Source organism: Mirounga angustirostris, unplaced genomic scaffold (assembly GCF_029215605.1).
Source record: "Mirounga angustirostris isolate CCGP_5_RB_7025 unplaced genomic scaffold, mMirAng1.0.hap1 SCAF_5, whole genome shotgun sequence".
Taxonomy (NCBI): domain Eukaryota; kingdom Metazoa; phylum Chordata; class Mammalia; order Carnivora; family Phocidae; genus Mirounga; species Mirounga angustirostris.
In genome coordinates, this window is record NW_026991713.1 from 8,969,849 (window position 1) to 8,985,724 (window position 15,876).

Consider the following 15,876-nt stretch of genomic DNA (forward strand, 5'->3'; position numbering starts at 1 on the left):
TCATGCCCATGAAAGAGCCCCAAGGGGTGCCTCGTACAAAACCAACCTTGATTAGAATTACTATCCAGCCACAACGCTATTATTCAAATTTTCTCCCATGAAGCACTCTGTATTTCCTAAATAAGTGATTTTTTCCCCAACATTTTACTATGAAAATTTCACACACACAGCAAAGTCGAAAGAATTTTTAGTGAATGCCCATATACTATAAGGGTAGAATTCTACCATTTACATTGAATCATCCTTGCTTTATCAATATCTACCCATCGATCCATCTTATTTTTCGATGCATTTCAAAGCAAATTAAAGACATCAGTCCAGTTCCCCCTAAATCCTTTAGCATTTACTGTTTTGGATGTGAAATCTACATATAATGAAACGCACAAATCTTGAAAGTCATTTGAATGTTGACAAAGGCACATACCTGTGTTGCACAAACCCGTGTCAGAACAGAAGACATTACCGTCATCCCAGAAAGATTCCTCATGACCCTTGTCAGTCAGTCCCACCTCTACTCCCAGGAGGCAACCACTGTTCTGATTTTTTTCCACATTAGAGTAATTTGCCTATAGTAGAATTTCACATACTAGAAGACACGACTTCGTAATGCAGTGCAGTATGTACCTGGATCCATTACCGATGGCTACATGACGAATTACTGCAAAGTTCAGCTGCTTAAAACAACACATTTATGATTTCACTGTTTCTGAAGGCTTGACTTGGTCCTCTGGTCCCTACAGCTGCAACCAGCTTATTGGCTGGGGCTGCAGGCTCACTTGCAGGCTCAATGGAGGGAGACCTGCTTCCAAGCTCACTCAAGTGGCTGTTGGCAGGCTCACTTCCCTGAGGCTTGTTGCACTGGGGGCCTCATCCCCCCCGGATGATGGCCAGAGGAAGGCACCTTTCAATTCCTTGTCGGGTGGCCTCTCCATAGGGCAGCTCACAACACGGCAGCCGGTTCTCATCAGGGGAAGTAAGCGATGTGGGACAAGAGGGGACCTGCTCGGTGGAAGCCAGAAGCTCTTTGCGACCACCTCTCAGAATGACATCCCCGAAGTGAGCCCTGCCACCCAGCTGAACTAGCTCAGGTGGGAGAGCATTTGGCTGAAGAAGTGACCTTCCATTACATTTGCTATTCATTGGGAAGAAGTCATTGGGTCCAGCCCATACGCGAGGGGAGGGCATTACACACCCTGGGGACCAGGAGGCAGGATCTTTGTGAACCAGCCGACAAGCTGCCTTTAGCACTCTCCGGTGGGACACCACGGCCTGCCCAATGCCAGCCAGATGGGCCTTCATGGCAGCCCTCTCCAAACGCACATCTGGCTCAGGGAGGTGACCCCGGTGCCCCACCTGGGTCTGTGTCCCTCACCGAGGCCCCTGTAGGAAGTTGCTCCTCCCTCACCCAAAGCTGACCAGCGCCTAGAGGTCCTGACCTTTGCCTCTGCCTTCCTCCCAGAAAGAATGCTTATGGGGAACACCCCAATCGGGGTGCCCTGGGGTGGGGGTGAAGAGCTCACCCCCTCCTATTTTTAGCTGGCAAGTCCTGATGGCTCTATTTGTCCAGGAGATGGCTCGTCCTTTTCAGCACCAGCACGGGGGCTGTCCCTTCCTTGGCCCAGGGTGGGTGACTCTGGGCCATGGTCGCTCAGTGGGCTGATGGCAGGAGGGACTCTTGTCCCGAGTGCCCTTACCTTCACAGGAGACACAGGAGGCAAGACACAAACGCCCTGTATGAGGACAAAGAGCCCAGAACCAGGTCTGGTCTGTGACTCGCCCCCGGCCTAGCTGGAGAGGAGCACAGGCTCCCTCCTGGGGACCGCGGGCTTGGAGAGCCTGGACTGGGGGCTCGGCCCGAGGTGCGCTTTCTGTTACTATAAGTAGGACGGAAGTGGCCAGGGAAGGCAGCAGAGGGCCAGAGGGCCAGCCAGAGAGACAGATGGACAGAGAGACACAGACAGAGAGGGAGGAGCGAACAGCAGAGACGCCGCAAAGACAAGGACGGGAAGAAACTGAAATGAAGCGGACAGAGAACGTCAGCTGCAGCCCCTGGGCGGTGCCTCCCTCCAGCACCCGGCTCCTGCTGCCACATCCTCCAGGGGCTTACGTCTTGGCCTGAAGATAAGGAGACCCCAGAGGCCACCAGCCTGGCCCCCTGCCCTGCCACGGGCAGCAGGAGCTGGCTCGGGGTCCCCAGGCAGCTGCGCAGAGGGGGGGATGAGACCTGAGCCCCTGGGAAGAGGGCATAGCCCGGCGGGACCTGCCACCCACCTCAGGATGGATGTGTCAGCATGACGGGTGTGGAGGGAGGTGTCTCGGCCCAGGAGCTCAGAGGCATGAAGTACTACGTCTCTGTTCTCCCAGAATTGACCCAGTCTTTTTGCGGCTATGCCACATGCCAGGTGGATCCTCTGCCCCTTGACTGCGGGCCCGTGGCCTCAGTCCTTCCTGACTGGTGGTTCTTGGCCAGGAGGATGCTCCCCACGGCCGCTCCTCTTGGGCCCCAGTCCCCACCGGCGTGGAGCTCAAGACTCACCTGCTGGAGGGGCCAGACATGCTTCCCGCCTCCCCTCTGCCTTCCTCCCTCCCTCCCCAAAAACTCACCGAGCTCCCCTCTGGGCTTTTGGAAATAAAAGCCAGGAAGTGTGGAGCACCATCAGGGAAAGCCTGAGGCAAGAGAGTGCCAAAAAGACAGGGAGGGGAACGGAAAGCGGGGGAAGGAAGCCAAAAACCCCATTGGTGAGCTCTCCTAGTATTTGCCTGGCCTCACATCCAAGCTAGGAGCTCCGGGGGGTACAAAATGGTGCAGCGGCTGCAGAAACAGCAGGGCAGCTCCTCAAATGACTGGACATGGACTGACCACGCGGTACAGCGATCCCACTCCTGGCCGCGCACCCAAAACCCTGAACGCGGGGACTCGAGCCGACGTCCGCGTGCCCGTGAGCATGGCAGCCTGACTCCTCTCAGCCGAAGGTGGAAACACCCAGGTGTCCCTCGGCAAAGAACCAGAACCTGGTCCAGGCCGGCCGGTGATCACTCAGCTGTAAAACGGAAGGAAACGGACGCGTGGTCCGACCATGGGTGGACCTGGAGGACGTGATGCTCAGTGAAGTAAGCCAGTTGCAAAAGGACGAACCCCAGGTGATTTCACTTCTGTGTGGTTCCTGGAGGCGTCAAGTTCATAGAGACAGAAAGCAGGGTGGGGGCGGGGGAGGGGGCATGGTGTTGCTGTCTGCCGGGGACAGTTTCAGTTTGGGAGAATGAACAATTTTGGAGATGGATGGTGGTGCCTGTTGCACAACATCATGCGTGCCAATGAGTGTAAACTCAAACATGGTTACAATGGTAAGTTTTAGGTGTATTTTACCACAATACAAAAATATACATGGCTGATTTAAAAACACAGTGAGGAGCTGAGCGAGAGTCAGCGGAGCGTGGGGACAGCCTGGACTGGCAGGACATTTCCCGATGTGGCAATGCCCAAGTTGGGGCTTGCAGGCTGAGGACCACGGAGCCCAGTGAAGGAGGCAGGAGTGGGGGGGCCGGAGAGGAAGCCGCGCTGGTGGGTGGGGGCGGCCCAGAGCCCCCAGGGAGCCTCGCGTGGGTGGGGCAGGTGGGGACAGGATCAGAGGGCGTTTCCTGGCGCAGAGACCAGGGGGGACCTGGCAGAGAAACCATGAGCAGCCTTCCAGGGCGACCGGGGCAGGCGTGTGGGCGGGGTGCGGCCCACCTCTACCGCCCGCCGCCCGGGCAGGTCCCTTCCCCGCTCTGATAGGCTTGCCAGATTCAGCCAATAAAAATTCAAATTTCAGATAAACAACAGATTACTTTTTAGTGTATGTCCCCAGTATTGCACGCTTTCACTAAAAAATTATTCGCAGCTTAAAATGTAACTGTGAAATTCAAATTTAACCGTGAGTCCTACGTCATCTGTCCACCCTCCTGTCTGAAGGGTCGCTGACGCCTCTGCATGGCTGTGTCCCTGTCCTCCTTCAGGCCTTGGCTCACTGGGCTCTTTCCCCAGGGGACCGCCCCTGGCCACCCTCCCCCAGGCCCTCCCTGTCACACACATCACCTGCTCCGTTGCCTTCCGGGCACTGGCCGGGCTCTGAGACAGCCTCGCTCGTGTGTCTGTTTGCTCTTTATGATACGTCCCCCGTGCTGAGATGCTGGGTCACGGGGGCCAGGACCTGTCACGACACCCTGGCGCCTGACGCGGGCCTCGCACATAGCAGGTGCTCAACAAATACCTTCTGAAGGTGGCCTGGGGGCACTGTGGGTTTGCCGTGTTTGCCCACCCACCACCTCCCACTGTCGGCGACTTGGCCACTGTCCTCTGAGGCTCAGGGCTGCCTCTGCCCAGGAAACAGCCTCGTCGGCCGCCCTTCCCCACAAGACCAGCCTCCTGTCCACACAGTCCGGAGGCAGCCACGTTCCCATGGCAACGGCAATCCGAGGTCACAGCGCTGGAAACCAGAGGAGGCCTCCCTCCTGGAGCACCACCACCGAGTCAGAATCTAATTTTCATCACAGCCGTGAGAGTGGTTTTGCATAATGGTACACACATTAATACCTAACGTGCCAGTGCCTATTGGTTAAAATTCATGAATTCACGTCGAAGTAAAAAGTGCTGATGGCTGAAGTTTTTCATTCCCTTAAAATGTTCTTGGGTTGTTGTTGTTTTTAAGTCATTCTCTCTCCTTGGCAGCAACTTGCTTTTAATTCCATTACTAACGGGTAAGGGAGAGGAAAACAAAGCAGCGCTCGGCTCCCCAGGGCCCCAGCAGCTCTGGAGGGAGCCGGGGTCATACAGGTGACGGTCACCCCTGGCACCGCCTCCCTGTGTGACCCAGAGCATACCATTCTGTCTCTCTGCGCCTCACTTGGTAGAGAATGAAGGAAGGGTTTAGCTGGTTTTCAAAATCTCTTCTGCTCCCAGAACATAAGCATGTAGCTGACATTTGCTGAGGCTCAGCCTGGCACCAAGCTCTGGGCTGGGAGGAGGGACTGTGGTCATTGCCTTGCGGCTGGGACTCAGTCAGGAAACAGACAAAGCCATAGAGCAGCAGGGGAGGCTTCCTGGAAGAAGTGACATTTGAGATGAGGCCTGAAGGGGTAAGTGAGAGTTAGCCAGGGGAAGGGGAGAAAGGAAACAGGTGAGGCTAGTGGGTGGGCCTGGTCCTACAGAGCACTGGGTAGAGGCTCAGGCGTTCAGGGCCAAGGCAGTGTTTAGACAGAGTTGGGACAGAGAGAGTAAAGCGGATGCTCACTCAGCCAAGGGGCAACCACCAGGAGGCCTGTGTCCCCCAACAGTGGGGTCTGGGCACCGTGGGCAGGGCCCATGTAGAAGGAACGACCGAGGCAGGGCCACACTGGGATCTTGTCCATGGCCCCAGCGCCCAGCTGGCTCAGGACCCACGAGCTGCTGTTAGTCACCTTGTCATCCTCACAAGGATTAAGTGGAGGGAACAAAGCCAGGACATGCTGGAGGCCTCTGGTCTGTCAGCTGAGTGGGGCCCTACACACCTGCCTCTCCTGACCCAGACCTGGCCCCTCCCTCTGGCAGGCAGCCGGGCAGGGTGACAGGCAGAGAGAGGCCTGGGCTGGGGGTAGAGGTACGGGGTGGGCAGCACACGGGTGGTCCTCAGAGGGAGGGAAAGGCCTGGGAAAGGACAGCGGAGGGCAGACCTGGCTGGCAGCCAGGGTTTGGGATACGTGGAGTCTGAGGTGCCAGGTGGGGGAGTCCAGCAGCTCTGTCTCAAGGGGCTGGGAGAGGAGGGGCTGGAACCAGGGGGTCTCCCCAGGAGCCAGGGCTCCACGGGGAGCTCTTGGGCTCAGATCCCCAGCTGGGCAGCGAAACCAGGCGTCACAGGTGAGGAATGAGAGGCTCAGGTGGGTAGCTGGCTGGCCCAGGGCCACATGGTTCAGACAGGCCCGGGCCACACTTGGACTCGGGCCCTGGCCTGCTCTGTAGAGGGCCTGCCCTGCCCTGCTTTCTCATATGAAAATGGGGGTACGATCCCCGTCTGGATGAGGGCAGGCAGCCCAGGAGCTGGGGCCAGGCCTGCTGTCACGGATCCGGGGACTGCAGCAGGTGCACATGCTGGGCGTGCGCGAGCCTCCAGCTCTAGCCTCTCTCCCAACACCCCACTGCTTTGTCTACAGGGAGGCAGATGCCCCCCCCCCCCCGCCCTGGTAGAAAAGCCTCTAAGGCATCCCCCTGAGACACCCGGAGCAGGAAAGCCCAGGGCTCTGAGCAGGATGGCACTCGCCTGGAGCGGAGTGTCCGCGTCCCTCTGAGGAACCTGGATGGTGATTTCCCGATTAGCTCCAAGAGTGGCAGCAGCCGCCAGAAAGGGATCACTAGGCGAGGACAGGGAGCACGGGGGTGAGAGGACAAAGGGTGGCCTTGGCTCAGAGTGGGCGGGGTCTCAGGGATGGAGGTGCGGCACTGGAGCTCATACCTGATCCTGAGGTCCCCATGTCCCTGCCCAGCCATGCCCCTGAGGAGGAGAGAAAGGACACATAAGGGGGAAAAGGTGACGAGAGTCTCAGACGAGACTGGTGGGGATAGGCAGGCCCTCCAGCCACCAGCTTGGCTGTTCTGCTCTCACAGCCTTTTGATGCCCAACATCTGGACCTCTCTGGGCTTCTTGCCTCACGTAGGAAGGCAGGATTGACAGCGGCCCTTCCCAGGGACAAAAGCCCAGGCCCCATGTATTCCCTCCTCCCAGCAAGCGCACAGCAATATTCCTCGGGCAGTTTGTCCTTTTCCTGCTCTTAGGCAGGTGCGTCACCCTCATCCTTGGATCCCAGAGTTCAGGCCTGGCCGATCAGAATGTGGCAACTCCATGGCACATACCCAAGTCAACTGATGAGAGTCCATGGACTTGGGCGGACTGTCAGAGAGGGAAGCTTTCATTCATCGGGGTAGACACGCCCTGAGCCTGGGCTGCCAGAGGCCACTAGGAGAGGAGGGGAGTAAATGTAGAAGGAAGCAGATCCAAGAGGTGAAGAGAGACTGTGTCCTAGTAACATAGTTGGAGCACTTGATCCAACTATACCTGAAACCAACACCATCTCTTGAACCACTAAATTGTTTCCTTCTTGTTTCTTCCTCTCCTCTCTTTTTTCCTTCTTTCTCTCTCTCTCTCTCTGGCTCTTTTTTTCTTTTATTCTTAAGCTCATTCAAGTTGGGCTTTTGTCCTTTGCAGCCAAGAGAATGCTAATAATGCCCACAAAATGAATTCGGTTAGCAGTGCCAAAAGTGAGTCGATTACTACTCCTGTGTGACCCTCCCACACAGGCCCAGCATCTTAGCTAGCGAACCCGAGCGTGAGAGCCAGGCTCTGCCTCTTCCCCAGTCCAGCAGACCTCAGCCCCAAGAAGACCCTCCCATGGGCTATTTTTCTAGGTGCCAGACACCCTAAGCCCCACAGCTTGAGCATGATGGAGAACCTCTCACCCACCCATCCCAGGAAACCCCCAGCTCAGCACCCACCCTGCAAAAGAAAGAACGGTACAGGCACACGGAAAATTTCTGCAATAGGCTTCTGGGTTTTTGTCTTTATTCCAAACCACATGGTGGCAGCTACCACTTGGTTTCTCCATGCCCGGGCCATCTGGGCCAGCAGGGACCAGCGCCGTCAGGAACTAGGAGGGAAGTTCGTTCACACCACAGAAACTGTACAGCCACTCTGAGTGCGATAGTCACGGCGGTGGGGCTGGGCTGAGGACTTCCTGGAGGCGGCAGCCTCTGCCTCCTTCCCAGGCCCTAGCCAAGCCCAGTCTCCACCAAGAACACTGATTATTGCACAAAGACAAAAAGAGTACGTGTATCTGGGCTAAAGAGCAGCTTCTAAGACTCCAAGCCCTTACACAGAGCAGCAAAGAGGGCCGGAGGCGGCCCTAGAAACAAAGGCCCCAGGGGAAGGATCTGGGAGGAAGACAGGCCAACAGGCTGGTACTGTGCACACTTCATCCTTTAGGGAGCTGCCAGGTGCAAAGAAGGCTGGGCAGGGGCCAGGAAGAGGGTTTGGCCGGGGTGGGCCACGGCCCCATCAGGTCTCGGGTCCATCTGTGCAGACGCCGAGGTGCCCACCAACCACCACTCCGTACAGCGCTGCAAACAGATGGATTGAGGTGGCCCGCACCGAGTTCTCCACTCTCCCCGGGGCCACATCTGTGTGAGTTAGGGTACGTTTGTGCTTTTGCAATGAACGGGTCACAGGATCAGGAGGGCAGAGGGGCCGTTCAGCCAACCCTCATTCATTTTGGCTTGTCCTAGCCAGCCGACCACGGCTTCCCTGACCCCCTAACTCCTGTAGCTCCCAGAAACAAAGCCCAGTGCCTGGGAACAGCATCTGGAGCCCCCCGGGAATAAGCCCCCTCTCCCACGACCACAGCCCCTCCCTCCCCTGAGCAAGCTTCCCTCTACCTTCAGCTGTTCCCACCTCTAGACACACCCTGCTGTGTCCTACTCGGCTTTGCTGGGGCCAGTCCCTTTGCCTAGACCGTCCTCCCCATGCGTCTGCTCATTCTGGGGCTACAAGGTTGAGAATAAAGGGATGGTTTCATGTGGGACACACCAGGGTATGTTCCCTGCCCAGGCACCTATCACCTGGTGACACCGGAACGTCACTTCCCTGGTCTGTGCCTGGAACAGCATTGCACACTGCTTGGGGCTGCCATGCAGATTAAGAGGACACCCAGGCCCAGAAAATGGACACTATTGACAGGTGTCAGAGGCCAACCCCTTGAACCCCAATCTGTCCTCTACTCAGTCTTTCCAAGTCCCATGCCCCTCTTCCGGGTTCCAGCACACACGTCCCTCCAGGAACGTGCTGTCGTGCACACCTAATGTGCATGGGGCTTCCACTCCAGCCCCGACGGCTCGGGCCCAGGGCCATGCTGGGAGGGAGGGTGAGGCCCGGCTACCGTTGCCCTCTTCTTCCCCGGATGAGCACCCCCATCCCAAAACAGCATGGCAAGGGAAGCCAGCACAAGGCTCGCAGGAGCAGGCAGCTTGGGACCCGACCCAGCTGAGGAGCCTCCAGGAGCATTAGAGGACAGGACCCCAGGTCCAGCCGCTCCCTGAGAGAGGGGCTCTGACAACCCTCCCGGCTGCCAACCCGGGAGGGAGCTCAGGGCTCGGGCATCACCTTGGTATCCACACAGCGGCCCACCATCCGCACTTCTAGGGGAGGAGAGCCGAGCTCCAGAGGTTCAACGGCTGATACAGGTCTGGCCACCACGCTGGCCCAGCTCCATGGTGCCAGCAGACCCACACGCAGCTTTCGCCTTCTGACCCCACTCCTTCTGACCACTGGGTGCACTTTTTCATACCCCACATACCCAGGTTCTGGCCCCCTGCAGAACTCCAGGGCACTGAGGCATCCTGAGCTGGCCACTTCAACCTCTCCAGGCCTCAATTTCCTCGTGTGGGAAGTGGGCCTGCTCACCCTTCCCCACTGCCCGCACCAGCTCCGGAGGGCAGGGCTCTGCAGACCACAAAGCCTGAGTCACTCGCTGCCTCCTCCCTCCGCCGCAGTGCCCAGGCCCCAAGCGCCCAGAAGGTACCCGGAGCCCATGCAAGCAACCAACCCCCCCAGGACCACTCGCCAGCCTAGCCCGAAGGCAAGTTCTTTAAGGTCAGGGTTTGGGAACGAGGATGAGGCCCCCTCTGCAGGGCCCCACTGAAGCCATCAGAGAAGATCTCACAAAGGCAAAGGGCCCGGTTATTGCTGAAAGTGTAGCGCCTCCCAAACTTGCAGCATGCCCCACCCCAGGACTCCACTTGCCTGCGGACCGCCTCTACCACTTCTTTAGAGTGACCTGAAATCCGCTCACTTTTGAAGACTTCCCCTTGACCTAAGCAAGGTCTGTGAAATCACGGGTTCAATGTACTGTTTATTTTGTAATAAATACTGAAATAAATGCATAACTATTCAAAGAAAAAATACCCATCTGTGAACCCGTTTGGGAAGCACTGCTAGAGTGAAACCTGATCTGCAGCTTGGGAAAGCGGTGGGGGCAGGGGAGCGAGGCTGGTCCCAGGGCTAAGCAGGTACCCCCACCCCTGCTTAGAATCTGTTGAGTCTGCTTTCCCCTGAACTCCACTGGAAGGGGCAGAGCTTCGCAGGGGCCAGCGGGGAGCACGACCTCCCGGAATGACCATGGCTCAGAGCCCACCTGGAGGATAAAGGGGGTAAGTAACCACCACCACCGCATTAGCCCAGGGCGCCCACAGGGCAGCCTGGCCAGCACGGACCAGGCGGGTGCTCTTGACTTCCAAGCATCTGCATGCCCTGCTCCATACCCTTTACCCTTCCTCTCTCCTCCTGCCTCCTGCCTGCCCTCAGCTTCCCTAGGGGGCAAAGCCATGGCAGACGCCCCACCCCTGGAAATGCCCTGCCCACTGGCTGAGCCCCCTGCCCAGCCTTGGAGTTGCCCTCCACCCCCACCCCTGCCCTAAGAAATTATGACTATTCACCCCTGATTTTCCTAAAGAAAGACATCTAACTGGTTGACTAAGAGTGTGCTCTGGGGCATCTACAAAAGACTGTTCACAACAACTAGACAGTCAGGAACAAGACAGACACCCCCAAACGTGGGGGGAGGATCTTAGCGGCGTTTTGGGAAGAAAAAAAAATAAAAAACGCACCCTGAATTTCACCTTTTCTGAGCCTGTCTCCCCAGCCACGGGAACTTCAGAGGCCTGAGAGCATCTCCCAAGGTACTCCCAGCCCAGGGGAGATACCAAAGAGCTCAGCTGCTGACACCCCAGCTGGACCATCTGCCCTAGGGTAGGTCTGGCCTGGGTCCTAAGCATCAGGCGAAAGCCCTGTGGGGGAACCAGCCCGCACCCCCCCACACACACACACCCAACTTTAGCACTTTCTGGAAATCATAAGCTCTCAGTAAAAAAAATAAATATATATGTCTGTCTCTCTCTCTATATATGCATATATATATGTGTATGTATATGCACGGGAAGGGCCACGGCTGGGGGCCACGGCCGGGGCCACGGCCGAGCCTCGGCTAACCCAGACCCTGCTCAAGCCCACCCTCTCGGCGGCCCGGCGCTGGCTGGCCCCCTGCGCGACGCCCAGGTCGTGGCCGAAGTATTGCTGCCTGCGCCCCTGGCTCCTGAGGTAAAAGAAGGTGAGACGGGGCGTCCGGCCGGGCCCCCGCAGCCTTCATCTCTTCCTCTTGCGCGCCGCGTCCCCCGGCTGCAGCTCTCCCGGGGCCGGCTGCGGCTCGGGCGCCGTCGGGGCGCCGCCCGCGTCCTTGCTGCGGTCCGCGGCCCAGGAGGGGCTCCGGGCCAGGCCGCGGGGCCGGGCGGGGGCGCGCGGGCGGCCGGGGCCCGGGCCGGCGCCGGCGGCCAGGCTGCTGGTGCTGCTGAACCTGCGGGCGGGCGTGAGCCCCGACGGCGGGGGCGGCGGGCCGAACAGGGACGTGAGTGACAGGCTGCTGAGCGTCTCCGAGTGCTCGCTGCCCGCGCCCCCGCCGCGCGCGCCCCCGCCGCGGCCGCCCGCGCCCTCCTCGTCCGAGGGGTCCATGGAGTCGTGGTGGGTGCAGCCCGGGCTGGTGGAGCCCCCGCTGCTGTGGCTGCGCTGCTGCGCCCGCAGGCCGCGCAGGCTGAACAGGCCCCGGCCCCGCAGGCTGAGGCGGCGGCGGGCGGCGGGCGACAGGCCGGCCCGGGGGCCCAGGGCGGGGGCGGGGGGCCCCAGGGCGCGCCGGGGGCTGTCGCTCAGGGTCAGGCTGTCCTCCAGCGTGGTCTGCAGGCTGCCCGCCGAGCTGCTGCGGCTGGCCTCCAGCGACGTGTCGCTCCCTGTGGCCTGGGGCGGGGGAGGGGGGCGGCGGGCGGGTGGGTGTCCCCCGGTCCCGCCCCGCCGCTGGGGCAGGCTGCCCCTCCCAGAGACACGGGCACATGCAGCCCCTCCGACCCCTCAGGAGCTCCCTTCAGAACACACCCAGGGCCGCACTGCTTCTCCCCTCCAGGACACCACCGCCCGGCCGAGCTTCTGGGTGGCCCTCACGGGGGTCACTGCCGCGGTGGTCTCACTTCAACGCTCACACGGTGGCCTGAGGACCCCATTCCAACCCTCTGGGGCCGTTCTTCCCACCAGCCTCCCCCTTGTCCCCCTCCCCCCAGGACCCCCCAGCCCCGGCCACTGCTGCCTGGACATCTCTTCCCCAGACATCCCTGTACCTCACCCCTCACTGCCTTCCCAGCGCCTTGAACTGCTCCCCGCATAGCCCCTTCCCGGGTCAATGTTCTCCCTAGCATGTATCACTCTCAAATAGACTATGCTTTTTAGGCATTTATTTCGGCTTACCATCTCTCCTCTCACACCCCTGCAACACATACACTGAACAGTATACTGTAAGCCGTGAGACGGGGACTTTGTATTCTGTTGCCCGCGGCAGCCTCCGAGCCTGGCACAGAGCTGGGACCAGGAGTTGGACTAGCTCTGGGCCCAGCTCTGCTTCCGCCATACGGTGGGAACTGGGGTAGCTCCTGCTTCTCCCTGAGTCCTGGTACCCCACCCACAGCGTGGGGCTGTTGGCTCTGCGTGGCCTTTCTGCTCTGCGCTCCATGCCCTCTGCATGCCCAGGAGGCAGCCCTGGCCGGTGCAGTATTGGGGGCCCTGTAGGCCAGACATCCCATCCCCCAGACCTGCCCCTCCATCTCCAGCTGGACATCAAGGCCCCACTCAGATGTCCCCCAGCAGGAAAGCTCCTGGAGACGGGGAGGTGCCCATACCTGCCTGAGGAGGCTGCAGTTGACACTCGGCGACCGCAGGGATGCCCAGGAGCCCTGCAGGGCGATCTTGGGGAGGGTCCCAGCGCCAGGGCCCTTCTCCTGCCCTTTCTGGCTGGCAGACACAGCAGGATGGAAGAACTCTGCAGGCATGGGCAGGAGCGGGCTGGAGGCATCCGGGGAGAAGGGCCTCGGGGGTGCAGCTGGGGAGGGAGAAGAGGGGGTTGGGGAGGGGGCTCCGGCTGGTGGGCCCCTGGTGGGTGCGTTCAAGCCAGCAAGCAGAGGGCTTCCTAACAAATTGGCTGTGGAACCGTGGCTAAGTCTCCGTGTCTGAGAGTTGGTGTCTCCATTGCGAAAGCCAGAAAGAAAGACTGAGCCAGCCACTCTGATTCCTGGCCACTGGGCAAAGGCAAGCTTTTGGGGCCAGTGGACCCAGGTTCAAGGACCCCTGAGTTCCTTCCTTTTTGAAACAGGGACCCCAGGCTGGATAGCTTGAACGTCCCCAGCGGGGGGGAGGAGGGGTTCCTGTTCTTTGTCGTCTTATTATTTAAGGAATACACAAATGAATGGTTAATTAAGAGGATGGGATTTTATTCAATCAGAATGGCTCTTGGGTCCTGCGCCCTGACTCTGGTCCAGGAAGTCGGGGGTCTTGGCACCTCAGCCACCAAGGCCATTGGCTTTAGGGAGAGTCCTTAGAAAAGCCACTCCACCCCCAGCTCCTGGAAGGCGCTCAATGCCAGGCCTTCCAGAAAGTACCTGGGGTGGGCTCAGGGTCTTGGGAGGTCTCTCTACTGCTAAGCTCATCTCTCTGCTCTCCCCAGCCACTGCTATGGAACTAGATTCCCATCACCCTCCAAGAGGACTGGAGGTGAAGGTGAGCCCGAGTGACGAACAAGGGAACTAGGTCCTCTGTCCTCTGCCCACAGCCCAGCCACAAGCCCAAAGCACGAACACAGGGTGCTGAGGGCAGGGCCGAAGGGTAAATTTCAGGACATTTTACAACAGGCTTTCTGTTGTTCAGAATCAGACGCTTGTATGAGGACCTGTGGGATAAACACCTCTCAAATTCAGCTCTAGAAAAATACCACAATAATTTGGCAGCTTTCCTTCTGCTTAATGAGAGCTCTGTGTGATCCGTTTCCCTTTTCACCGCAGCTCCCAGGAGTTCAGCATGAATCTCCCACTAGACCAGCTTGCTAGATAATTATTATCTCACCTCTTGGTATTATCTGGCTCTTGATCTTTTATCATCGTTATATCAGACCTGAGAGTCCCATCTTTTATTGTCCGTTAACCATCTGGTTCTTTCTGGACTCAATACAATTGTCTGGGCAGAGATACTAAGAAAAACACTCAGCCAGCCCCTCAGCTCCCCTCCGCCAGAGATCGGGGCTGTGGGGAGCTGGTGGGGGCTCCCCCCTCACCTCGGCTGCTCTCCTGTTTCAGCCAGGACCGGACGGGGTTGGACGGGACCGCCTCCCTCCCCCACAGGAAGGTCTCAGGATCCGATGAGGCGGCCGTGTCAGACAAAGGGAAGAAGCATTCGCCCACCTCTCCTGTGTGCATGGGCTCAGGTGTGTCTGGCTCACCCTGTAGGAAAGGGAGGCGGGTTAGGGTGGTGGGCTTTATGTCCCTGCTCCACAGCCCTTTGCTCGGGCCACTCTCATTGTCCAAGATGGCCTTCTCCTCGCCTCTCCCACCTGGCGAACAATGGTCCTCTTCCAAAACCCAAGTGAAAGGGCCCCACCTCCAGGAAGCCCTCTCTGATGTCCCAGGCAGGTTGCAGTTTCCTGCTCACTCCTCGCTTGGCCCTGAGATCCCAAGGGTCTTCCTTGTCTCTGTAGCCAAGTGCCTGGTACAGACCCAGGCCCAGTGCGAAAGTCAAGTCCAGGTTGGTGAAGGTATCAGCAGACAGGTAGAGCGGCGGCAGGGGCCTCCCTGTGAGCAGGATGGTGGGCAGTTCCCTTCCTTTTGCTGAGCCACGGCATCCACAACCATAAATGAGAGAGTAAGCCCTCCTTCCTGGATCTGGCACCCCAAAGCTGCCTGGCAGTCCTTCCGGCACTCCCGGGGCCCAGCCTTTCCTCAGCCCTGCAGCCCAAGGTGACCCCTGCCCAGCAAACTCCTCCAGAGCTGCCTCAGGGCCCCCTTCCAAGGCAGATGGACCCCCATGACTTGCTCTCTGAGTCTAGAATAAAACCCGACTACACCTGCTGAGGCCCAACCAGGCCCCAGAAACGGTGCATGCCAACCTCCTGTGTGGGAGAGCACAGGGGTGCAGGGAGAGGCAGGAAGGGGCTGGGAGGGGGGTTACAGGGGCTACCAGCTGTTAGGGAGGGGATGCAGAGGGCAGGGAGGGGACTGATGGAGGACAACCCTGGGGACAGTGGTGCCAGACCCAGGCTGCCCTGCAGTCTAGGGGAAAGAGGCTCTCACGGGCAGGGCCACCGCATCCCTACCTCAGGCCAGGCAGTGCCCTCCCCCTCCACAGCTCCTCTTGGCCTTGAGGTCACCAGCCCAGCGGGAGACGCAGTCTGCCATGTGCCCAGACTGCCTAAGTCTGCCACGTGAACACAGTGGCCCTTCCAGGTCTCCAGGCCTCCTGAGACGGCCCACCTCAGGGGCAGAGCTTGGGGACCAGCCCCAGGGCTGGCCTCCCTGTTCTGCCATTCCAGCTGTGTGAGGTGAGCAAGCCGCTTCTCGCCTCAGAGCCCGCATTTACTTGGGTGCTGAATGGGGCCAAATCATCCCTAACGCCAACAGGGGGGGACAGACACACTGAGTGCAAGTGACTGGCACACCGTAGGTGCTTGCATCTAGTGCCACTGTCCACCATTCTCTTCAGCCTCGAGCCCCCCCACCCCACCCCACCATGAGTTTGTCCTGCTTGGGACAACCCCCATTAAATGGATAAAAAATATCCAAAGAAACAAGGAGTGGCTGAGGCCACTGAATGCCATGACTGGGGCCCTGGCTGGGCCTGTTGCTGCACGACTTCAGGTCAATCACTCCACCTCTCTGAGCCCCACTGCCCTCATCTGACCAACAAGAGAGAAGAGCGCGCCACACAGCAGGTGCCGCTTAAATTTTGGTGCCCTGCGAAGAAG

General features: G+C 59.1%; 1 protein-coding gene across 2 annotated transcripts in view; it reads right to left on the minus strand.

The window, feature by feature from the left end:
* Positions 1-10,981: 10,981 nt before the first annotated feature.
* Positions 10,982-15,876, minus strand: part of CACNA1I (calcium voltage-gated channel subunit alpha1 I) — a 113,364-nt gene continuing 108,469 nt past the window's right edge. For both annotated transcript variants that reach the window (XM_045866866.3, XM_064590580.1), the window contains 3 exons: positions 14,194-14,359; positions 12,770-12,969; positions 10,982-11,840 (listed from right to left, as the gene is read on the minus strand). In XM_045866866.3, coding sequence (XP_045722822.2) covers positions 11,199-11,840; positions 12,770-12,969; positions 14,194-14,359 — 1,008 coding nt within the window. In that variant the 3' untranslated portion in view covers positions 10,982-11,198. The remainder of the gene's footprint in view (positions 11,841-12,769; positions 12,970-14,193; positions 14,360-15,876) is intronic.